This window comes from Leiobunum rupestre, chromosome 7 (assembly GCF_980474605.1).
Source record: "Leiobunum rupestre chromosome 7, qqLeiRupe1.1.hap1, whole genome shotgun sequence".
NCBI lineage: Eukaryota > Metazoa > Arthropoda > Arachnida > Opiliones > Sclerosomatidae > Leiobunum > Leiobunum rupestre.
The window spans coordinates 12,404,267-12,430,037 of NC_143390.1; the positions used below are offsets into that span (position 1 = coordinate 12,404,267).

Here is a 25,771-nt window from a genome sequence, read left to right on the forward strand (position 1 = left end):
AGACTTTGGCGACATTCCGGAGAACAAACCCAATGATCGTTAAGGTTCAACTCTCCCACATCGTGAGGAGAGTTAGTCTTACTCGAGCGCTTCGCTGGTTTTACGTCTTCACGGACGCATTTTCCCTCATCTGGTATCTTTCTTTTTTGACTTGTCCGTCTTTCGGTTCCATCAGTTTTTAGGCCGTCAGCTATTTTTGCCTTTTCAATTGGCGTAGACGACTTTCTTTTAATTGGCGCGTTAAAAGTGACAGTTCTCTTCGGAGTATCGGGAATGGACAATGGCGCCAATAAACCATCACTCAGGTCGTTAGATTCTAAGTCCTTCAAAGGCGTCGACTGATGACTTCGTGTGCCAACGATGGAGTCTTGTGACGCTACGTAAGAATCGATATCCTCGAATCTTCGTTTTCCGTCCGGTTTGGTAGTCTTAAAGTTTTTTTTTCCGGAACCTTTCTTTCTCGTTATTGCCGTGAGAGACGGAACGTCCGGAATCTTTTCCGAAAATGCGCTTTTATTTCGAATCATTTCTACAGCCAACACGTGAAAGCAACGGCTGTTGCCGAAATTGCAACTACAAGACTTTTTCTTGTTACTGGGGTTAACAACGTGGTATTCGTTCTTACTGGGATCTCTGACCACATAAACCATCGGATTGGTAACGAGTGTGACTAAATTTTGTCTCAGACAAACTGAAGCCAACAATTTCTGGGACCATCTACCCGTGTTCCTCTCCGTTATGGGATCCGAAGAATTCGGTACCACGCCCATTCTGGCCGCTTCGACTATTTCGCTTCTGTTCGCCAGGGAGATATTGAGTTTCAAGTTTAACTTTTCGTTACCTTCAAACTCCGGCTTCAAGGGGTATTCTCCTTGGCCATCGACGGCGCGATCGTAGTCGTTTAAATCGATGCTCTGTAAATCTTCTAAAACCATAATGGCGTCGTCGATCTGTTTCTGTTCCCCTTCGAAGGCGCGTTTTATTTTGCTGTTATAGCTCTCGCTGGGGTTATTCGTCGGTGGCGTTTTACGAAAGATCGCGAACCTTTGGTGGCGTTCGGCAATCGCCCTCGTTTTCAAATCAACCTTCAAGTGATTGTCAAAATATTTCACGAATTCCGCTGGCCAAGTCGGATAATATTCTCCGTATTTTTCAACAAAGTCCTTTTGCGTTTCGCATTCTAGTAACGCGCAAAAATGATCTAGGAGAATCTTCTTATTATTTCTCGTGGTTTTTGCTTGATCTAGCCACCGCTCGACGTTTTTCTTCAAGTGATTGTGGCAAACAATTAAATTAGTTTTACCCATTTGAGAAGCGCCCATTATGGCGTGGGTGATAGCCGTTTCTCTATCCGAAACAATGGGGCAGTTCGATCCAAATTCATCCAATTTCAGTTCTTTCGCCACGTAATCGCGCCAAAAGCGCTCGTGGACTTCCAGAGACTTGACTTGGTGTATCAGAAAAAAAATCGGGACAATGGGATGTTCGACGAGCATCGTGTTTATCATAACAACGATGGTTACGAAAAAGTTACCCAATTTAAAGGTAGTATCGCAATAAATAGCCTGTTCCGTTTCTTCATCGTCATTTGAAATCTCTAGTAGACGATTGGCTAACGTCACGGCTTCGGGGTGGCCAAATACGATAGTTAAATCGTTCGTAAAATCTATCTGACGAACGAAATCGCTAAATACCGTCCTTTTTAACATTATCACCGCCACCAGAGGGTCGTTACAGATCTTTTTCTTCCGATCGATTAGGTACTTAGCGTTTCGAACTTGTTTGCGATTTCGAACATTAACCATCGGTCGCAACGCGGCAATATCGTCGTGGACTGCTTCGTTTTTAATGTTCGTTGAGTCCCTTTCCGCCGCAATTTGAACGTTCTTGTAAGTTCTAGCGGACGATTTTGAGACGTTATCTTTCACATTTTGCAATGTCGAGGGAATAGTGCGGACGTAGTCGTGTCGTATCTTATCTTGGCGACAATTGCCATGCGCCCTGGGAACCCAAGCAGTTTCGTCGCCAATGTAGTGCATAACTGCGGTAAATACGCCTGGAGGATTTTGCAAAGTGAATATCTGTCTCTTGAATCTCGAAGAATAGTCTTCATCCTTCGGACCAATTTTTATTAATTGGTAAAGCTTAATCAAAGGCTCATCTTTTAATTTAGAGGTTCCAGATCTTTTCCACTTCATCTTATCACAAAGTATGTCTTCTCGTTTCGATGGATCCGTCGTTGAGACCACGTAAACGTCTCCGCCCTTAATATTAGAACAATGAAGGGAATAAATACATCCCTCAAAGGTATTCTCTTTCACCGCGGTTAAAATCTCGTGGGCTTTTTTGTTGGTTAGTTTGGACACGTTGGTCATATAAGGCACCACATTTTCGTCGCTTTTACTATTGGTACCGGCGTCGGCATGGCTATTATCGTCTTCAACAACGAAATTATTATTGTTATTCGAAATAACATCATCATCGGTACTAATTAAACCGTCTTCGTCTTCGGATTCATTTTCAATTATCGAAATATCCTTCTCTTCATTTTCTGAATTAGAAAATTGGCTTTCTGTATCAAAAGCATCATTATCAGAATAGTCGAAATTCGAATTATTCCGCGATGAATCACGTTCATCTTTGTCAGAACTCGTATCAGAATTATGAGTTTCAGACATGTTTTCTTTATTTATTAAAAGGTTTGTTAAGATATCTGTTACAAATTATGTAACGCTCAGATTCAATGTTTTTATTCAGTTCAAATTATGCGTAAACCACGCAATTAGGACTGGTTAACTGGGATTAGTCACAAAACCTGTAACGCCCAGAATTATATTGTATATTTTAGTCCTACGTTTGTGCAAACCACACAATTAGTACTATTTACTAGTGTAGGATTAAAATTATCAGAATATATAGTTTCCACAAAAATGTATTGGAAATCAACTAAATTAAAGCTTAAATTAATTCTTCAGAATAAAACAGTAAACTTACAGATCAAGAAGTCAACAAATTTTGGCCTAATCTTTCGTCCAAAATTTTAATACAGCCGATCGAAGAACTGAGCTATAAGAACTCTAAACAAAGAGTGAAGATTTTTGGCGCAAAATTATAGCAAATCCTTTTCACAATCCCCTAGATGGTGAAACCTGACCGCTAAAATTCAAGGTCAAGCTCTCTGAAAATAACGATTTTCAATTTTGTATTATCAGTTAGGTCACGGCCAACTTTGATCTCGCGCGCTACAGCGGCCATCTCATTCGTTGACGTTTCTGTGTTAACCTATGAGCAAAATATGTGTATGACGTGAGCACCCCTAGCGGATTATTATTTTTAGAATAGTTTTTACATTGAAGACAATATAAAAACCGAGCGTGGCGCTGAACTCCTACACGTTATAGTACAGTTTATAGGGGGAAAATCCTTGCTCGCGGAATTTCGACGAATGTGTTGGCCGCTGTAGTGCGAACAGCGCGTGATCGAAGTTGGCCGTGGTTAGGTATAACCTAAACTTAGAGCAGACAACTTTTGTTTAGATGTTTATATCCCAGGCTGAGAAATAAGGAATTTTTTTAAACTGGAACTGTGGCCAGTAGAGCCTAGGTAGTTTAATTAAAAAACTGGCCATTTGCCATTTTTAACCTTCAAAATCAGGCTTTCATAATCTATGGTCAAATTATCTATTCTTGACAATATGTGCTAGAAGCAAAGACCAAACAATGTTAGGGATTATTATAGAATTTTTTTAATGAACTAAAATCTTGAAGGGAAAAAATTAATTAAGTGGTCACCAGGGCTACTAACACCCCAAGCATTTAATTTTTAAACTGGCGATTGGCCTGTGATAGTGCCTTATTTCTCACACTATATAGCCGCTTATAGCAATGTATAAAGTCAAAACGAACATTGAACTAATTTCACATTTAAATTTCTTTATAACGAAAAACGTTTTTTTCTGGTCGGTTAAGCGAGAAAACAGGTGTACAAATTGATTACTTGATTTCCAGAAATCCAGCTTATCACGGGAAATCAAATATTTTTTTGAAATAATGCATAAATCATTTAGTATTTTCTAGAATTCAGTTGTAACCACGCATTTCCCAAAATAATTAACGGTAAATCACCATTAATCATTAACGCGCGAGAAATTCCGGATGTTTTCAAAATTCGCGAGTGATTCAAATTCGTAAGAAGTTGTAAATGTAAATGACGTAATTTACGTCACATTACGCGAACAAAGTTTCAGTAAAGGAGATACCTTCATGGAATACTAATGAATAATTATTTTACATATTTGCTGGAGTGAAATCTATTCACCTGACCTAAACCCCACTACCAACTTTATACATTGAGTCCGATCAAAAGTGTAATCCGAAATTGGCTGTTAACCGCTCAATGATATACCAAATGTATTCGCATCTTTGCTTTGGTCGTAGTTACGAACTTCATTGTCAAATAAAAACTAGATGCCACGTATATTTGAGTACCCACAATCCCCCTTAAGTACATCTTGCGTATTAAAGTTGAATCTGAATGTTTTAATCAATGAACTTAATAAGCGCAGTTTAGCAACCTAACAGGAATTTTTACGAAAGGGAGCTCTTTTCAAAACCACCCTCTTCGTGAAGAACAATATCTCAATCACCCTATCCTAAAAATAATTAGCGTACTAAGCGAGAGCAAATTGACCATAAATAGAAACCTATTACAACACAATATCAGTCACGTTATCCATTAGCTAGGAACTATATATTTCAACTTGATAACCTTCATTACAAAAAATACGAATTAAAATATAAGCCTCACCACTAATCGGTCAAACCATCTAACCATTAAAACCTTCGGATACTAACACACTTCAAATATTAAAACGGTGTCAAAGTAAAATTTTAACGCTTATGTCAATCGTTCATTAAAAGAACAAGCACTCCAAATAAGAGCACTATAATAAGATATATTATATTTTTCTAGTGAAGGAGCCGGCAAATAAATGTCTGAAATAATTTAATGTTTAAAATAAAAAATTAGACTTTTAATTCATTATTTATTAGCATTTTGAAGAAGAGTTAGTTTTGGAAAGGGATTTATAAATAGAAAATTATAATTATTAATGAGAAAGAGGGTAGAATAAACGAGATTAACCGGTAGAATAAAACGGGAAAGAAAAGAAGCCAAAAAGAGATAGAATAAATTTGAATCACGAAATAAAACAATTTCTTCAAAAATTAACATTTATTGGGACGAAGAAAGCCCATCTCTTAATTTTTGATAATGGTTTTAGTTAATTCCATGGATATTTTTAAAAAAGTTCAATTTTGAATTACGAAGATACGCCTGCACCAAAGAAAACGCGTTACAATGAATAGAATAATTCCGGTATTAGAAACACGGTAGAATAATTTCACTTTATTTCTAACACCCCACACTTAATTATAACCGTAAAAATATAACATTTATTATTTTTCGTTTAAATATGAAATCTACGTTCACATAATTGAAGAATAATTCGAATAAACCGCCACTGGTACAGAATAATTTATGCGCTCTTGGAGATAGTGTCGCCATCTAGTAGATAGCGTAAAACATGCACAACGAAAAGCCATTCGAAAAACGCACTGCCTAAATATAATAATTTGGCAATAACTTTAAAACCGGTGAGTGGAAATTAATGAAACTATAACGATCTTCGTGATGATGGCCAAAAAAATCTGGTATTCGAGAGTGAAGTACCGAAACAATGGTAGAATAAGTTTAAATACGAAAAACCGCAGCTACGACAAAACGCCATTGGAAAAACGCACTGTCTAAATAGAATAATTTCGCTATATTTTTAAAACGATGGCGTCGAAATTAACGAAACTACCACGAAATATACCCCTCTTCACGCTCTTCGTGACGGCCTAAAAATAATTCCGGTATTCAAAAGGGAAGTAGCTTTAAATGATAGAATAAATGTGAAGCACGAAAAAAACGCTGATACGCCATATTTCCTACCCAAAAGGAATTAGAATAAATAGAATAATTTGGCTATAACGTTTAAACCTGTGGAGGGAAATTAACGAAACTACCACGAAATATACCCCTCTTCACGCTCTTCGTGACGGCGTAAAAATAATTCCGGTATTCAAAAGGGAAGTAGCTTAAAAACGATAGAATAAATGAGAAGCACGAAAAAAACGCTGAGACGCCATATTCCCTACCCAAAAGGAATTAGAATAAATAGAATAATTTGGCTATAACGTTTAAACCTGTGGAGGGAAATTAACGAAACTACCACGAAATATACCCCTCTTCACGCTCTTCGTGGCGGCCTAAAAATAATTCCGGTATTCAAAAGGGAAGTAGCTTTAAATGATAGAATAAATGTGAAGCACGAAAAAACGCTGATACGCCATATTTCCTACCCAAAAGGAATTAGAATAAATAGAATAATTTCGCTATAACGTTTAAACCGGTGGAGGGAAATTAATGAAACTATCACGAAATATACCCCTCTTCACGCTCTTCGTGACGGCGTTAAAATAATTCCGGTATTCGAATGGAAAGAATAGAAAACGTGATAGAATAAGTTTCAATAGCTAAATAACGCGTTGACGACAAAAAGCATACCGAAAACGCGTTAGAATAAATATAATAATTTGGCTATAACGTTTAAACCTGTGGAGGGAAATTAACGAAACTACCACGAAATAAACCCCTCTTCGCGGTCTTCGTGACGGCGTAAAAATAATTCCGGTATTCGAATGGAAAGTATAGAAAACGTGATAGAATAAGTTTCAATAGCTAAATAACGCGTTGACGACAAAAAGCACACCGAAAACGCGTTAGAATAAATAGAATAATTTGGCTATAACGTTTAAACCTGTGGAGGGAAATTAACGAAACTACCACGAAATATACCCCTCTTCACGCTCTTCGTGACGGCCTAAAAATAATTCCGGTATTCAAAAGGGAAGTAGCTTAAAAACGATAGAATAAATGTGAAGCACGAAAAAAACGCTGATACGCCATATTTCCTACCCAAAAGGAATTAGAATAAATAGAATAATTTGGCTATAACGTTTAAACCTGTGGAGGGAAATTAACGAAACTACCACGAAATATACCCCTCTTCACGCTCTTCGTGACGGCCTAAAAATAATTCCGGTATTCAAAAGGGAAGTAGCTTTAAATGATAGAATAAATGTGAAGCACGAAAAAACGCTGATACGCCATATTCCCTACCCAAAAGGAATTAGAATAAATAGAATAATTTCGCTATAACGTTTAAACCTGTGGAGGGAAATTAACGAAACTATCACGAAATATACCCCTCTTCACGCTCTTCGTGACGGCGTTAAAATAATTCCGGTATTCGAATGGAAAGAATAGAAAACGTGATAGAATAAGTTTCAATAGCTAAATAACGCGTTGACGACAAAAAGCATACCGAAAACGCGTTAGAATAAATAGAATAATTTGGCTATAACGTTTAAACCTGTGGAGGGAAATTAACGAAACTACCACGAAATATACCCCTGTTCGCGGTCTTCGTGACGGCCTAAAAATAATTCCGGTATTCAAAAGGGAAGTAGCTTTAAATGATAGAATAAATGTGAAGCACGAAAAAACGCTGATACGCCATATTTCCTACCCAAAAGGAATTAGAATAAATAGAATAATTTCGCTATAACGTTTAAACCTGTGGAGGGAAATTAACGAAACTACCACGAAATATACCCCTCTTCACGCTCTTCGTGACGGCCTAAAAATAATTCCGGTATTCAAAAGGGAAGTAGCTTTAAATGATAGAATAAATGTGAAGCACGAAAAAAACGCTGATACGCCATATTTCCTACCCAAAAGGAATTAGAATAAATAGAATAATTTGGCTATAACGTTTAAACCTGTGGAGGGAAATTAACGAAACTACCATGAAATATACCCCTCTTCACGCTCTTCGTGACGGCGTTAAAATAATTCCGGTATTCGAAACGGAAGTAGCTTTAAATGATAGAATAAATGTGAAGCACGAAAAAAACGCTGATACGCCATATTTCCTACCCAAAAGGAATTAGAATAAATAGAATAATTTGGCTATAACGTTTAAACCAGTACGTGCAAATTAACGAAACTACCACGAAATATACCCCTCTTCACGCTCTTCGTGACGGCGTTAAAATAATTCCGGTATTCGAAACGGAAGTAAGGAAAACTTGATAGAATAAGTTTCAATCGCTAAATAACGCGTTGACGCCAAAAAGCATACGGAAAACGCGTTAGAATAAATGGAATAATTTATCTATATTTTTAAAACCATTCCGTAGTTATTAACATTTTTTACACTCTAGAATAAATAAATTAGTTATTATTATAATTATAATTATCATTATTATTAGAATAATAATAATAATTATTATTATAGGTTCAAAACTTCAAATAAAAATAAATTAGTCTAGATTCAATTGCTATTAGGTTCGGATAAATTATAATTGTCTAGATTCCCTTGCCTTAGAATAAACTCTAAAATTAGTTTTAATTCACGTGATACAAACACAAAGAAATGGCCTAGATTACAATAATTAAACGACGAAATCGAATGCAAATATTTTATTTACCTTTATGACAATGCATGTTATTTAGCTTTATTTGTATAACACGTATTTAATAATTTCGAAAGTTGGTTTTAGTTTAATCATAATCATGGTTAAATGATTAATTTCGTAGCTAGCAGGCAAAAAGAATGGTCATTCTCGCATTTAGAATAAATAGAATAAGTATCATCCTACCTGGCACACTCTCGTCTCCAGCATATCGGTTTTATTCTATTTATTCTATTCATTCTTTTTAGGCAGGCCCCAATTGCCTACCAAAAGAGCTGGACCTTTTTATACGTAGATTCTTTAAAATATTTTCTAAGTCCATTTAACCACAAAAATCCCACGTATTTCGTTATATGTTTCGTATTACAATTAGCGTTCGCCATCATTTAACGATAGTAATCGGGTTTTTCCGTTTGAAAATACGCAGTAGATTAAACCGAGCCTTAAGACTGGGCAAGATTCACCGCGTTATAATTTTCACCTACCATGAACGAAACAACGGATGAAAAGTTATGAAACTAGCTTTGAAATAAACCTGGAAACTTATTTCAAGTCATATTTATAATTCACTGATGAGCAAATTCGCGAAAAGTATTAATATCGTTCCGAATTACAACGTACTTTCTAAAATCTCATTTTGCTTTCTAATACGCGCGTTGACAACGCAAACTTTACCTAGACGAGCAGCTGTTCGATTATCTACATGACGCGTTAAAAATATTATTTTTGAATGTTATAAAGCGATATACGATTTTTGAAGCCAATTTTTTTCCTACTTTGAACTTTTTTTTTAGTCGATTGTGACGTGTGGGACAATTCAGTCCTCTCGTCCATTTGATTAATCCGGGCGGGATATGTGTAACGGCCACGCCAACGGGGGGATACGTGGGGATACGTGGGGACAGGGGTGGGGACACCCGTGGCGGAAGTATTCCGACCACCCGTTGGGGGATTGGTGGTTTTCCTCAAACGGCCATCCACAAACTCTGCCTCCCAGACGCTTGGGATTACGGGAGTACGCCACTACTCCCGGCCTACATTTAAGTTCAGTGAAAAATTGTCAGTGGAATATTTCTTATATCATTTGGTAGGTTAATCAACGTTTAATTATCGTCAACTTTACATTAATTTCAATGGGGCGGGGAATAAACTTTTAACCAAGTCACGCGCAAGCTTGCCACGAGAGACACTGCGTGTCATTTTCGTTTGAAACGGACAAAGCCTATCGCGCTGTATCTTCATTTTGAAATATTAAACATTAATTATAATCGAAATAAGGAAAAAATGCGTGAATAAAGTGATATGTTGAACCTAGATGACTTACTTACTTATCGTATATACTATTCTCCACCACACTCCCCCCTTTTCGGCTTTCCGTTGCTATGCAACGCGTTTTGAAATTTTTAATGTTAGGCTTAGTTTCTCTTTTCGATATAACCAGAGAGTGTAAAGTCGCTTCGCTACAGAGAGGCGCCTCTTCCTATCCCCGTAATGTAAAAATTTCGTGGTATTTTTTTTCCCCATAAGGGCGTTGAAGAAGCAGACGACGGTGTTTGCAATTCCCGGACACACGATGGCACTGTAAAATTGCTTATCAAAGAAAAATAAATTTTGCTCTCAGTAGATTAAGTTGAATTCAGCTGTGATGTTGAATTATTTAAATCTTAAGTAAAACAGTTGATTTCGTAAGAAATGTATAAAGTAAGTACAAGAAAAATCACTCCTTTTTTCATTTCAATATTAACAACTATACTTTTTAATATATCAAAAGAAATTCATGGAATATTTTATGGTCTGGCCAAGTCTTCAATATTAACAAGGTAAGTTATTAATTTTACAAAAAAAAATAATAAAATATACCAAAACAAAGTTAATTACAAAAAGTAGTAATTTAAATAATAATATAAATAAAAATTGATATATTTTGAATAATATAAATAAAATTTGATATTTTAAACAATGAGAACATGTATTTAAGGAAGAATATTTCCGACAGATAGGGAAATAAATGTTTAATCATTGTCCTGTATCACAGGAACTAGTGATACAGGACAATGAATTAGTGCTGAATTTTTAACAGTTTTCGGTCTAATCGTTTCTGTGTTTTAATATATTGATGATCAAGATCTTGCTTTTTAAGGGCACTGTGGATGCAGAACTCTATGAAAAAAGATATCATACTTTGAAACATGGTTGAACATGATGTAGAGTCTTTAGGAATCTGAAACCATTCCTTGTGAAGTCTACGTGTGATGAATCTTTCCAAACGCCCTTTAATATTTGTCATATGTGAAAGTAATTTAAAACTGGTGTCAAATACTTCATTCGCCTCAGTTACAAATTTCAAATAATTGTCAGTTGGTACGATGATATTACCAAAAAGCGAGTTGTCTGCTGATTTGTATGCCTTATAGTATGCCAGTATATTTGTTGGATCAAGAATTGGACTGTCCTTTTTAAGCTGACTAAGGCAAGTAGAACATTGGTGTTTTGAATAGCAACGGTGAATTAAATATCCTGAAATATAACTAAGAACATTTTCTTTTGGAAGGTTTGGACTTTCAATAGCTTTGCAAATTTCTAAATCTTCGTCAGTGAATTGTCCTTTATCTTGCAAAACCCAATGGTTATCATAATTGGACAAATCTTCATCGGGTCCTGGAGCTGGTACTTTAAACGAGTCTATGTTTAAAATAAAGTCATCTAAATCGTAAATGCAATTTGAATCTGATGGTTTTAGGAGATTATTGACGGATGCAGCTCTGTACGCTGCCCGGAATTGTTGAGGATTTGGATGATCTCTATTACCTCCTTATTGGCGAATGGAACCAAAGTAGTTTTCTAAAAAATCTTGACTAATTCTTCCAGTTAGTAAGAACTTAAAACCAAAATTATCCCTTAGATCATTCCATAGGAGTAGCAAAGACTGAATTGAAAGTTTCCACCCTTCAATACAAGGTAAGGTTTTATACCTACAGTTCTGAGGCTTCCATGTATTAAACCATTCCAATTTTTCTTTCAGCATTGGTATTGTAATGGGGAGGGACCTTGGCAATACAAATGGAAAACCCATTTTCCCAGATAGATGGCGCCACACGACTGACTGGTTTTTGGCGGGAAGGATGCGCCATAAAAGGCGGCGCTTGGACCTGGGGAGCTCATTCCGTTCACAGAGACCGTCCGATCAACAACTATTTATTTATACTTAACTGTAAATTTAACAAAGAGAATAAAACAAATTATTTTCATTGCATTTAAGTCGCAAGGTTTATTGTTTTGCCCTACAAACCCCCATACATTTGCATTCTTGGAGGCACCGCCGAGATTTTTCTTGTTTGTATGGTGGTAAGTAGGGGTTTTTTTTGCCGTTGTATTTACTTCTCATTGACCATAAGTGGGTTAGGGTTTTATTGGGTTTTTTTTTTATGTTTAAAGTTAGATTAATCTGTTAAGTTTTATACGTTGGGGGAGTTTTTATTATTACTATTATTCTACGTTTTCTTTTGGTCATGTACTTCTGGCTTGTGGCTATTTTTGGGGCTCTGGCTGTTGTCCTTGGTTTCTGTTGGGGCAGTCGTTGAGCTGATTCTTTGCCGGTTTATCCTGAGGTTCCTCCATTACCGCGGGGCGGGGAATGTCGGGTACCGGAGCGGGACGCTTATAGGGAAAGGAGATGGAGACGTAGGGCCCATCGGACGTCGAGCGATCGGTCATGGGTTCCGGGGGCGTCTAATTCTAATGGGGATTCTGAGTATCGGGCTATGCGGAGGGCGGCACTCGATTCCGAACTTCGTCGTCAGCGTCTGGGCCCTAACCCTGGCTGGCGAGAGGGGGATAGAGATTTATTGGACGTGGTTGCCGGGCGTCCGTTGACTTCGGGGCCTTTGCCTGTCCCTGGGGGGATCAACGTTCCACCTCATCCTACGTCTATCCGGGATGGGCGATTAGCAGATACGGCTGCGTCCTCGGACATTTTGTCGGTAGGCGGGGTTGCGGACAATGTTGGGGCTAAGCGGCTTGGGTCCGCGGTTCAGGGGAATTCGGGTGGTAATGGTTCAGTGGCTGGTCTTTGCCGGGGGGTAGTCGATCCTGAGCAGGGGTTGTCCGGTGGGGCGTCCCAGTCAAGGCCTAGTTCCGCCAACCCATTCTTGCCTTCGTCACCTGTGCCTTCTGGGTCTCGTTGTGCTACCGGTAATCCATTTTTTCCTGTGGGACCACCTAACCTCAGTTCAGTACCCTTGGCGGCCACTGGGGGGGGCGGCATCTGGTCCCTTCCATAGATCGGGGGTCTCCTTACCTTTGCCTTCTTTTTCGGGGATTCTTTTGGAGGACCCTCGGGTTTTTCTGGGCGACTTGGAAACTTATATTATGTTCCACGGGATTGGTCATCAGGCGGCTGTACACCTTCTGCCGCAAGTTTTGCGGGATGAGGCTGGATTATGGTTTCGTGATCTCAAGACACAGCTCGCTGGGTTTTTGTCTTGGGATGTGTTCAGGCGGGAATTCCGGGATCGGTTTCTCTCCCCGGACAGGGAAAGCGTCTTGCGGGCAGACCTGTTTGGGGTTGTGCAGTTGGCGGGGGAAAGCATTCCGGCTTTTCGTCGTCGGGTGGTCACCTTAAATTCCCTCTTGGGGAGTCCTTTACCGGAGGCTGAGCTCCTAAGTCTCCTTTTGTCTAGAATCGATCATAGGGTACGTGTTTGTTTTTCCCGGGCGCCCTGTAGGTCGATCGAGGAGTTCGATGCAGTAGTGCGGAATTTGGGGTTGGAAACCTCGGTGGGGGGGAAACCATTCAATGATCCCTCACAATTTCATTCGGCCCATGGGTTTGGGGACGTTTATAGACCGCTAGGGAATCCGGGGTCTGGTGGTTTATATCCTGGGCAAAGGGGTCCTTCTCGGGGTGGTCAGGGGGGAGCACCTGTGGTCCGACTTCCTCCTACTTGTTTCCTTTGCGGGGAGCCGGGTCATTTTGTTAGGGATTGTCCCTCTCGGGCGGATATGGGTCGCCGTCCCCGGGTCCGTGACGAGTCCGTCGGTCCTCCACAGGCCGAGTCGGGAAACTCTTGGTGAAGCCTTTGGTTGGGTCGGGGGGGTCTTCACCTAATGGCACTGGCTCTAGTAACAGTACATTGAACTCTGTTAATTGTGGGGGGCGTCTACGGGGGATTGCGGTCCGGGTTTCTAATGTTGCCTGTGTGGCGTTTTTAGACCCTGGGGCAGAAATTTGTGTAATGTCGGCGGGGTTTGTGGCCAGGCTGGGGTTGGAGGCCTTAGTCCATAGGGTGGAGCGTCTTCTTTCCCCGGCGGTGGGTCCCAGTGTCTCCTGTCTGGGATACGTGGGTCTCGATGTCGAATTTTCGGATGACATTGGGGCTGTTCCTGTTACATTTTGGGTGGTGGAGGGCTTAGGGTTTAACCTGGTTCTTGGGTTGGACTTTGTGGATATGATGGGGGTGAGGGTAGATTATGTTCGGAATCTTTTTCACTGCAAGAATGGTACGCTCCCATTGTGTTTTCTTGAGGCCGGTTTGGGCGCTTTGGGGTCAGGTCCCGAGGAATCAGTAATGGAGGATTTTGGGGAGTTGGTGGTCGGCCAATTAGCTGAGGGACAGCGGGGGGATTTGGAGAACCTGTGTCGGGAGTTCTCTTCCCTTTTCTCGAAAGAGGTGGGTCGTACTACTGTCCTTTGCCACCGTATCCGGCTCCAGCCGGGGACGGTTCCGTCCCAGAGACAGCCTTTTCCCCGTAGTCCACATGAGAATGACTTGATTGATAAGGAGGTGGCGGAGATGCTTCAGCGGGGGGTCATTCGTCCTTCGAGGAGTCCCTCGGCTTCCCCGGTTTTATTAAAAGGCAAGAAGAATGGGGAGGTTAGGCCCTGTATTGATTTCACGGCGGTTAATAAGGTGACTATTGGGGATCCTTTTCCCATTCCTCGTATCGATGAGGTTTTAGATCGGGTGGGGAAGCCCAAATTCATTACTCGGTTAGACCTGAAGTCGGGGTTTTGGCAAGTTGAGATGGCCCCTGAGGATATTGATAAAACCGCCTTTGTCACTCGGGAGGGGAAGTTTGAATTTCTGGTCATGCCCTTTGGGTTAACTGGGGCCCCTGCCACGTTCCAGCGCCTTATGAACCGGGTTTTGCGGTACGCAAGGCGTTTCGGGATCTCGGTGTATTTGGACGACATTGTAATTGCCTCCCAGACCTGGGAAGAACACTTGGCTGCGTTACGGTACGTGTTTTCCCAGTTACGGAGTGCGGGGTTAACCCTGCGGCTGGATAAGTGTAGCTTTGCCCTACCGAAATCGGAACGGTTTGGGTTCATTATTAGTGAGGACGGGGTACAACTAGATCCTAGTAAGGTACGGGCGGTGGCTGCGTTTCCTCGACCTCGGAGCGTACGGCAGGTCTCTCGGTTCCTGGGGATGTGTGGCTGGCACTCACGATTCATACCTCATTTCGCTACCTTGGTCGCTCCCTTGAATAAATTAAAACGGAAATCTCAACGTTGGCGGTGGGGGCCCGAGCAGGAGGCATCTTTCCAGGGGTTGAAGGATCAGAAAACTGGTCGGGTGGGTGATGTCTACTATTATTCTCCCGAGCCTCATCGGGTCAAACTACGATCCCGGCCGGAGGTGGTGGCCTTCCTCCGGCGCTATCCGGGGTTGGGGGGGGACCTGGGCATCGATAATTTTTCGTTTTCCCCCCGTGCAGTTGGGGCCCCTCCGTTTGAGGAGTTCCGCGACGCCTTGTGGTGATCTCTTTTAATCTTTGGTGGTGGGTTTTTTCAGATGGCTTCCTGTTCTGGCCTTACTAGCGTTGAGGATGTTGTCCTGATAGATGAACCCGTGGGGGATTTTGATGTTGCTGTGGTTCTGGTCCCGGAGGTGGTTGGTCCAGAGAAAGCGGTTGCGGCGGGTTCTCCTGAAGTCTCTGCTACAGCGGTACCGGTGGTGGACGTAGCACCTATGCCTCCTGCGGATGGGGTCGCCGACCTAGTGGATATCCGGGATGTGCCCTCTGCCTTGTCCGTTCCAGTGCCTTCGTTCCAATATTTGGATGGGTTTTGCTACATCCCTCAGATCACGAAGCGTCTGGCCTTGCCGCCTACGGTCAACTTTGGTCTCTTTGCGGCGGCCAATTCCGCGTTTTTCCCTGGGGGTTATCTCGGCTGCGTGTCCAACCTGTCTCTTCCGGCTACTTTACCAGTCGCCTTCAATCGGTTAGTACACTCTATCGGGGTCTGGGTGACTGTGGGTATCCCTCCTCATTGGGCTCTGGCGGCTCGTTCCCGGGATCTTCTGGGGGATTTGGAGGCTTTGCTCACGCATCGCCGGGCCATCGCCGTGGGGGCCTGTGGGTTGGACTTAGACCGCGTGGGGGGCATTCCTCTGCGCGTTCAGATGGAGGTTTTTTGTGATCAACTTTTGCTGGCCCGCCGCCTTTCTTATCCGGTGGTGGTCCAATGCCGCCGGGCATATCCTGACGTGGGGGACTGTTTGGTCGATTGTCTGCCTAGGGATCACCCGATCCTGCTACATAACTATTCGGGGGACGTGGTTATGGCTCGCCGTTTCCTGAGGGCCTTTCCTAACATATATTTCGGTTATTCCGCGATGGCCACATTCCCTTCAATGGGTGAGACCCGCGATGCTTTTCTCTCTTTGCCGGCTACGTGTTTAATTGTGGAATCCGCGTGTCCATTATTCTCTCCTGTGGGTTATTCTGCCCCGCGGTTCCTGGGTGAGGGAGTTCCTCTTCCGGGGGCGGCTTGTCACCTCGTGGAATCCTTGGCACTTCTGGGGGGGGTTGGTTCCTCCGACTTGGCCGTATCCTTATTGGATAACGTGCGCCGTTTTTACGGGGTTCATTTTCACTGATCGGTTGGGGGGGGGGGGTTTCTGAGTTTTCCATTTTTTGGGGGGGGGGTGGGATGATGTAATGGGGAGGGACCTTGGCAATACAAATGGAAAACCCATTTTCCCAGATAGATGGCGCCACACGACTGACTGGTTTTTGGCGGGAAGGATGCGCCATAAAAGGCGGCGCTTGGACCTGGGGAGCTCATTCCGTTCACGGAGACCGTCCGATCAACAACTATTTATTTATACTTAACTGTAAATTTAACAAAGAGAATAAAAGAGTTATTTTCATTGCATTTAAGTCGCAAGGTTTATTGTTTTGCCCTACAAACCCCCATACATTTGCAGTATGTGGATGGATTGATCAGTCATTGCTCTCTTACAGCGTGTTTCATTGTTTAATGACCTGCTATTGAAGCAATCAAAAAGGTCGTTCATATGCAAGAGGAACTCTGCTGTGTATGTGCTTTCAATTGTTAACTCCCCTAATCCCAGTGAACAAGCCATTTGAATGCAATTAGAAACACTTCGACTGAAAATTTGGGCAGCTAAACTGACTTTCATGTTAGAAAATGCTGGTAACTTGATATGCTTACGTTTCAGCTTATGTGCGCTTCGAAACTTACCAATTTCTTGGTCTATTTCGAAAAAATGTTCTAGGACTGCCCAAGAAACTAGATTGTCTTCCACTATTATGGGATACCGTTTGAAATTGTTCCTCACACTTTTCAAGAGATGTGGAGGATCGAAGAAAAAATAAATATTTTCTTCTTCAATTTCAATGAATGGCTTTTCCACTGATATTCCCATACTTTTGAATAAATTTTGATTGCCTGTTCCCTGGTCACAGACCACAGCTTTGACAATAAGGCCGATACGTTTTAGGTGAGTTAGGCAATCATGAAGCAATATCTTCAAAGTCTGTCCGGGACAAGCATCTTTTGTGAGGAAGTAACCAATTGGTTGTTTGAATTTCAGTTTTATGCCTTTCACCATGAACACCAGGGCCTGATTTGCATACTGTTTTGACCTTCCATATGGACCAAAGTCTACGAAACCTTCAATGTTATCGTTTTCATTATTGTAAGTCAGCTTTTCCCTTAGGCTCATTTCATCAAAAGAAACTAGAACAGCTCTTTCGCTTCTCTTCTTATTCTGAAACTTAATTTTCAGAGCTTCTAGAGTTTTATGGTCAAAACCTGGAGAAATTTTCATGCGAGCCAACCATTTCTCTAGTGTTCTTTTTGTTGGAAGGCATAAAACAGCTTGCCACATTCTATAAGCTTGTGGGCTGTGGTAAAAAAGAGAAAGAGCCCATTTCTTTAATATGGTTGAGTATCTTCTTCCTTTTTTTTTCCGTTGTCTCAGTTTTAATTCTGAATCAAATAGTTCTTTAGAAAAATCAGACAAGAATCTAGTGGCATTTTTGGTATCACATATTTTTCCACTGTCTGCCAGCTTTTCTTTTAATCTTGCCAGCTGCTTTTTCATTCTTTGCATTTTCGCATCCTTCTTGCGCAGGCTTTTGAGAAGTCTCGACTCTCTCTTGGTTTTTAACCCACTAACTTGAACAGCTTGATTTTTAACTGGCTTTTCTGAAACTTCTAATTCAGCTCCTATATTTGGTACTAGTGTAATAACTTAATTAGTTAAATTAAATCAATTTTAACAAATGGTGTTTTTTTTTCTTACCATTTTCACTGTCAATATGTTTAGTTGAACAGCTATAATTATGTTCAATACAAATATATTTAAATGGAATTGATAGTTCTGGGTTTAAATTCAAAGCCCTTTTTCCGTAGGAATTAATTTCATCCACTGTAAAAAAAAATTCATTTAAAGCTAGTGCTCATCCTTGGGAATATTTTATATAACTTACTATTTGCTTTGTTGCATTGATTTTGGAGTGCATAATTATGCATTTGTAGTACTGCGTTACTTTCAGACGCGTTTTCCTTACACCCGTTTGTAGTTTTAACATGATCTTCGGGCGCTTTTTCATTTGCTACTATTTGAATTAATTATAAATGAACATTAAGGAGTAAGAGACCATGGCGGAAGAGGTTTTTACCTTCAGTGTGCCTAGTAAAAACCGTGGTTTCATTGGAATTTTCCAAAAAAATAGTAGGTGTAGCTAATGGTGTAAGCCTGTTTTTGGTTTTGATATTCATAAAACCATCGTCAGTAAAATGAAGACCGCAAAGTACGTGGTTAAAGTTTAAGTAATCTGTAGTTTTATTTTGGAGCTTTTCATTGTTAACATTTTGCAGCCACAATGCAGAACTATAAGTTTTAAGAAATGTTAATGTATAAGAATAGGAATATTAAATTTAAACGCGTATTCACCGATCTTTATCCCTTGGAAACTTGAAAAAAGACAGACGCGAGGTTCCCTTTTTATTAGATTTACAATTTTTAGCCGAACAAGACATTTCAAAATAAATTAATTAATTTATTAACTCGCAAAAATACCAAAAAAACAATCTTCCTTTTTGCGTCTTCTCAAACTCTAATTTAGCGCGTGCCGGAGATCCTACTAGCGCCATCAAACGGCCGGGAATTGTGGACATTCTCAGCAAATAAAATCGTACCACGGATTTTTTAAAGAGAGGCGCCTCTCTATAGCGAAGCGACTTTACACTCTCTGATATAACAGTCGTCAGCCAGATTTCCCGCACGGTACTGATGAGTTCCAAATAGAACGAAACCGGTCTACCGTTGGAATTTCTGGCTATTTTATTTTATTTTATTTTATTTTATTTTATTTAGTTTTTATGTAGTTTATTACTCGAAGATCTATTTGATCCGAGATTCGCTCGAAGACCTATCGGTACGAGTTATTAGTAAGTTTCTTAATTTCTTCAAATTTGTTTAGGATTTAGATATATTATCCCTTTTAATTATGGACTAATCTACTTTTTCGCGTATTTTGGCTAAAGTTGGTTTGACTTGATTGCGTACTCGTAGTTCGCCTTACTTGTTTAAGAAGGCTATGATCTAGTAGAAAGTAACGTGGTAACCGACCAACCAGAAATATTTCATTCAGCGATTGATTTTCGCTGAAAGGGGGGGAAATAAGAAGAGAGGGTCTGTTATTGAAGCGCCTATTTGCCATTTCAGTTTACTTCATAGCCTCATAAACTGCTGGATTTTTCGTTTTTCAAATAATCGTCTGTAGAATAAAATCCAGCAGTGTATGAACTTCTCGCGTTGGCCAACAACGACGGGAGTATCTAGACCATAGATAAAATAACTTCGTATATAGATAGGAAACTTCAATGGGGCAAACTGACTCTCACGAGATTGCCCTGACATCTAGTGACTGCGCCAGTTGGCTTTGTTCTCAAGAGCGTAGAACGTATTGAGGAATTTGAGGTCGGAGTTTTGGGAATAAACGTATTTTGCAAGGTAAATGTCTTCAAATATACCAGAAATAGCGTTTAAAACAAACTTTAAATCTTTACTGAATGCTATTTCATTAGTGCTATTTTTTAAATTTGCTCTCAGTTCAAGAAAAAGTACTTTTAATACATATAGCTCCCTTAAGCCTTTGCAATTGGGATTGCGTTACACCAAGGTTCTAGTACGGACTTCGAGTAGTGCGAACTTCACCAAATAATATTATTCGGGTGCCTCCACCAGATGGCGGCCAAAATTCTGGCGTTGATACCCCCGACGGGAACATGGACCCAGTCGGTCCATAAACGTTGTGACGAACATCTGTGGCTAGTGATAATGGACAGGAAAAACAGAGAACAATTCCACCTCGCCATTACGTATATGGCTGTCAGATCGGAAAACCCCGCTTGGAACGAATCTATAAGAGAGTGCCTCAAGAAGGACATTCAGGAGTTGCAGGGAAACAACCACCCTGATATCATCCTTGTGGGCGATTTCAACGCACACATCATGGATTTAGATGGGTGTGAAGATCAGGCGGGAGAGGCCCTGCAGACATTCGTGGACGAACTGAGTCTAATAATTCTCAACCTCGAACCTATATGCGAAGGCCGGAAGACATGGCAACGCGGGGACCAGGGAACATGTATCGACTATGCTTTATGTACACAGTCGTTGCTACCCCGTTTATCCCGTATGTTTATAGACGAAGCGGGAGTGGGGGACTTAGACAGCGATCATAACCTATGCTGGGTTGAAATTTTACCACGCCAACATAGGGGCACACCCTCCCATAAGGCACCCTCCCCAGTAACTCGCCCAACATGGAAAGTGCGGGACGACGGAAAGCTGCAGTGGTTTACGAACACCCTCGAAGTAGCCTTACAAAAATTGGAAACTCCGTACCGGTACGATATATTTGAAGAGGAGGTCCTTCACGCGGGCCACGTTACATGTGGGAAAACGAAACCACGTGCCATAGGAGCAACAAATAGACACCTGCAGTGGTTTACGCCTGAATTGAAGACGGCGCGAAGAGCGCGAAAAGCCGCTAACGTGGACTACCGCAAGGCAAGGAAGATAGGAGATCCTGACCAAATCGAAAGTAGCGGTAACAAATACCGTAAAGAGAAGGCAGCGGTTCAAACACTCTTAGAAAACACGATCCGCTCAATGAACAGCAAGACCGCCAACGCCATCCACACTGCTGGCCGTCACGCGGCGAAAAAGTTCTGGAGATTCTTCAAACGGTCCAAGGGCGGACACGGCCAACCAAAGCTGGAAGGATTAAAAAGCACCGACGGTCACCTGCGAAAGAATCACAGTGACATAGCGGACATTATTACAGACAACTTCTCCCGCAACCAAGAAGGCTGGCTCAGACTAATTTCTACCTTCGACACTGCTCCTAGACCGCCAATACCTTTGGGGGGCAATCATGAACTACTCATGCCGTTCGCGGCGAACGAACTAGACACGGCTATTAAAGCTCTTAAGACTGAAAAATCTGTCGGCCCGGACGACATTCCCAACGAATTTCTGAAGGCCTTGGGACCAACAGCTCGGGCGGACTTACTGAGTCTATTCAACGATATTCGAACTTCAAACGATATCCCGAACTCGTGGAAGAAGTCGCGGGTCTGTCTCATTTTCAAAGGAAAAGGCAAAGACCCGGAAGCAGTTGACGCGCACCGCCCGATAATGGTAGCGAGCAATGTGTACAAACTGTATGTCACACTTTGGCTTAATCGCCTGGTCCCCTGGTTGGAGTCCCGGGGAGTGATGGGAGACATGCAGAATGGGTTCCGCCCTAGTCGATCACTTGCGGATAATGTGTTCGTCCTAACCAACCTCATAGAGACCGCAAAGTTGGAAAACCGTGAGATGTATGTTGCGTTCCTCGACCTCAAAGCCGCTTATGATAGTATCCAGTACCCGGTGCTCTGGGACGCAATGCGACGAGTGAGCATTCCGGAGACGGTCATAGACCACTTCCAGGCCATTTACAGCGAAGCGATTGTACCACCAAAGCGATCCCAGTGAGGGTTGGGGTCAAACAAGGATGCCCCCTATCGCCCCTTCTGTTTGCACTTGTCCTGGAAAAGCTGGAAGACCGTCTACGTAGTACTGGGGTGGGTTTCAACCTGCGATGGCCATCGGCAGATAGGTCAGACAGGACAATACCGGGATCTTTCTTTGCCGACGATATCGACCTCATCGCCGACTCAGCGAAAGATCTCCAGGTGCTACTCGATACAGCTGGGACGTTCACCAAAGGAAAAGCAATGCGATTCTGCCCCGCTAAGTTGGTAATAATGAACTTTACACCAAAAGCCCTTCTACCGGAAGATCTCCCGGCACCGGTGTTCTACCTAGATGGCCAGGCGCTCCAGGAGGCAGACGAGACGAAATACCTGGGGGTAATAGTATCCACCCGCGAGGACTACCTCGACGCTACGAATGCGGCCCGTATTACGAAGGCGAATAGGTTGAAAGGTTCAATCTCCTCGACGAGCCGTGCGTCTTACGACAGATACGAGGTGGGCCGCGCCCTGTGGAAGTCCATCGCCATCCCCGCCCTGACGTTTGCCACGGAAAGTTTGTGTCTAAATGCCACAACTTGGAAGATCCTCGAGTGAAGGCAAAGGGAAGTTGGCAAGGTGTCCCTGGGAGGCAACGCCATCACGGCTAACGCGGCCATAGAAGGGGAGATTGGCTGGTCCACTTTCGAGGCACGAGAAGCCCGAGTGAAGATGAATTTCCTCGGAGCATGCCAACAGGCTCCCCCGGATCGCCAGATACGTGCGGTATACGACTATATCGATAGGCCCACCCACCGAACACAATGGAGCCACCGCACAAATCGCCTCTACAGGAAGTTCGCGGTCCGGGCGAACCTGGGAACCTGCCCCACCACAAAACTGTGGCGACAACGGGTATGGAGGGACGTCGCAGCCACAAACGAATCGCGTTGGAAAAAAGAGGTCAGTAGCAAGACCAGCCTTCGGGATTACGCCTTAAAGCAAAAGCCAGTCAAAGACGCCATATATGACAACAACCGAGGAAGCTGCCTACTGTTCCAGGCACGCACCGGCGCCCTCCCAACGGCAGCCAGGGAGTCCGAGATCCTTGGGAACGCACCAACATGCAACCTCTGCGCTGCCCCGTCAGAAACCGTGGCCCACATCTTGGAAGAGTGCCCGGCGTTGACCCCGGAGTGACTTTTAATACGCGAGTCCGAGCAAGTGCCTATGGTAGTAACCCCATCATCCCCGGATTATCTCCGATGGCTTGGACTAACCGAAGAAAAACAAAAAACAGAGACGACGGAGGCCACCAAACACCTCTTGGACAGGTGGTGGTCGCTCCGCAAACCTACTAAACGACCAACGTGGTGACACACACCATGTCCCCTCACTGTGCCCCTTATCCGAAAGTTTAAGTGAGCCTCCCTGATTTAAAAGGGACCAAATTCAGAGTCGAAAAGTGAACTGAACTGAACTGAACTGAGCTTCTACAACATGAAGTTTCTTATCTATGGTCTAGACGTTCGTGAATTTAATTTCTTTAAAATCGTTTTGACTGCTAAAGAAAACATGTACAGTTACATTACAATTTTAACACATTTTAGAAATAATTGCTAAATCCGGGTACAAGATGAAAATAAAAACGTGTTTAACCCATTGAGTTGGGAATATTAATTTAGAGGTCCAATCAAAACGTCGGATTTCAGTATTTCGCGAAACAAGTTTTTAAAATTTAGAATACTGCCGTCTGCTTCCAAATGACGAGAAAACTTTATCATTCTACCCGTGGTGCCGTCTATCTCTCAATGATTCGTTCGAATAAGAGTCACGTTTTCCGGCAAAAATATTTTTTTTTAAAGTAATGGATGGCGCCACGGGTCATATGATAACGTTTTCTCATCATTTTAGAGGAGACGACACGTTCGTAATTTTCAAAAACTTGTTTCGCGGGGAGCAGATTTGATTGGATCTCTAGATTAATATTCCCAACTCAATGGTTTAAGCAATACCAAAACGCGACTTTAGTATGGCTGTGAGCATTGGCTAAACACAAACATTTGTTTAAATGTGTCTTCGATTTCGCCTATAATACAAGTCTTAGGAGCATTTCCATTTAAACCAGTATTTACGATTGCTAAAATGCACGTTGCTAGAAAAGGAACAACCAACCATATTAATCTGAGCAGGAAAATTGTAATATTCGGTATTTTTTTTATATAAACGCTATCAAAAGAAACATAAAAGCAATAAGTATAGCACTCCCTACGGTTTTTAATGCTAATTTCCTGAGCGAACCTTTTTTCGACATTGACATTCTCCCCCAGCTCCGACTTGGACTTGCACTCAAACTGAGTAGCGTGCTATCTTCCTTGGTAGTAGTATATTTCGCCTTAGGTTTATTTAAACACTTCGGGGCTCTGTGCTGAGAACTAAACATTGATTGCGCCGGTTTGAGTCTATTTGATCGATTCCCAAATGATCGAACGGGTCCCATTTGATCAAATTTCCATTTGATCGAATGGCTTTGATCGAATGGCATTTGATCGAACGAAATTTGATCGAAAGCTACTGTAGGGTAAAACTACTAGTTTTTGGGAGTAAATCGAAAAGGCAACATTTATGTATAAATTTATTTATTCAAAATTGAGTTTTTACAGTTTTGAGTTTCTAATTTTAATTTGTGATAAGTTAATAATGAAAAACTCTTATTATTAGTCAAACTGAAGTGTGATAAAATGGTGATGTATGCTGTAAAAATCAGCACTGACCAGGCCCGGACTGGCCCGGGCGGCTAACCGGCGCTCGGCGGTCAGATCGGGGCCAACTCAATTTGGGGGCCATAAAGGAAAAATTTGGAATCAATGAGAAATGAGACCATCACGATTGCAGAGCAGGTGGGGCCAACTACTAGCCAGTCCGGCCCTGGCACTGACTTGTAAGTAGTGATATTTTACCATAAGCCTATAATGAGGTCCCCCTAAGTAAAGGTCTAGCATTGTCCATGCGAGAAGAAAATTAACGTATGATGTTAGGGCAGTAACGTCATTTTGGGTAGAGTAGCCACGTTCGGGCTGATAAATGGGTTTGAGTCTATTTGATCGATTCCCAAATGATCGAACGGGTCCAATTTGATCGAATTTCCATTTGATCGAATGGCATTTGATCGAAAGCTACTGTAGGGTAAAACTACTAGTTTTTGGGAGTAAATCGAAAAGGCAACGGTGCATACGCGCCGACGGCGCGCGTACATCAACCTAACCTAACCTAACCTAACCTAACCTAACCTAACCTGACCCTATTTATATAAATCAAAAACAATGGGCCGTTATCGTCGATGTCATAAAAAATTCCATCATATAGTGTATAAAGTAAAAATATCTTCATCTTTATGGCTTAATTCAGTTAAAGCAATGAATTATTCCATCATTATTCCTTCTGCACTTAAGCAATGCATTATTCCATCATTATTCCTTCTGCACTTAAGCAATGCATTATTCCATCATTATTCCTTCTGCACTTAAGCAATGCATTATTCCATCATTATTCCTTCTGCACTTCATATTGACATTCGGTAAAATAAAAACATACCAACTGGTACTATAAATACTTTTGAATTCGATCAAATAGTATTCGATCATTTGAAGGTTCGATCTTATGAAACAAATGACAAATGGGATTCGATCAAATGGAATTTCGATCAATTGCAACGTATAAATGATCGACTGTCGATCACATATTTTTCGATCAACACCATTGCGCCATAGCTCTGAAAATTTTTCTCTAATTGATATACTTATAGTTATTATGTTACTTATGACGCTATGGATATTATACTACGTGTCACATTAGCTCGACAGAAATATGGCTTCGTCTTCAAGTTATAAAAGGTTCCGAC

The 25,771-nt window shown here is 41.7% G+C and overlaps 1 protein-coding gene across 1 annotated transcript; it reads left to right on the plus strand.

The window, feature by feature from the left end:
• The first annotated feature begins 15,379 nt into the window (after positions 1 to 15,379).
• Positions 15,380 to 16,468, plus strand: LOC149934476 (3'-5' RNA nuclease TATDN2-like). Its single transcript, XM_090153462.1, has one exon. The coding sequence runs from the start codon at positions 15,380 to 15,382 to the stop codon at positions 16,466 to 16,468; it is 1,089 nt and encodes a 362-aa protein (XP_090009588.1).
• Positions 16,469 to 25,771: the final 9,303 nt, after the last annotated feature.

Coding starts and splice junctions, on each gene's coding strand:
- LOC149934476 (XM_090153462.1), top strand. CDS start 15,380: ATGGCTTCCTGTTCTGGCCTTACTAGCGTTGAGGATGTTGTCCTGATA.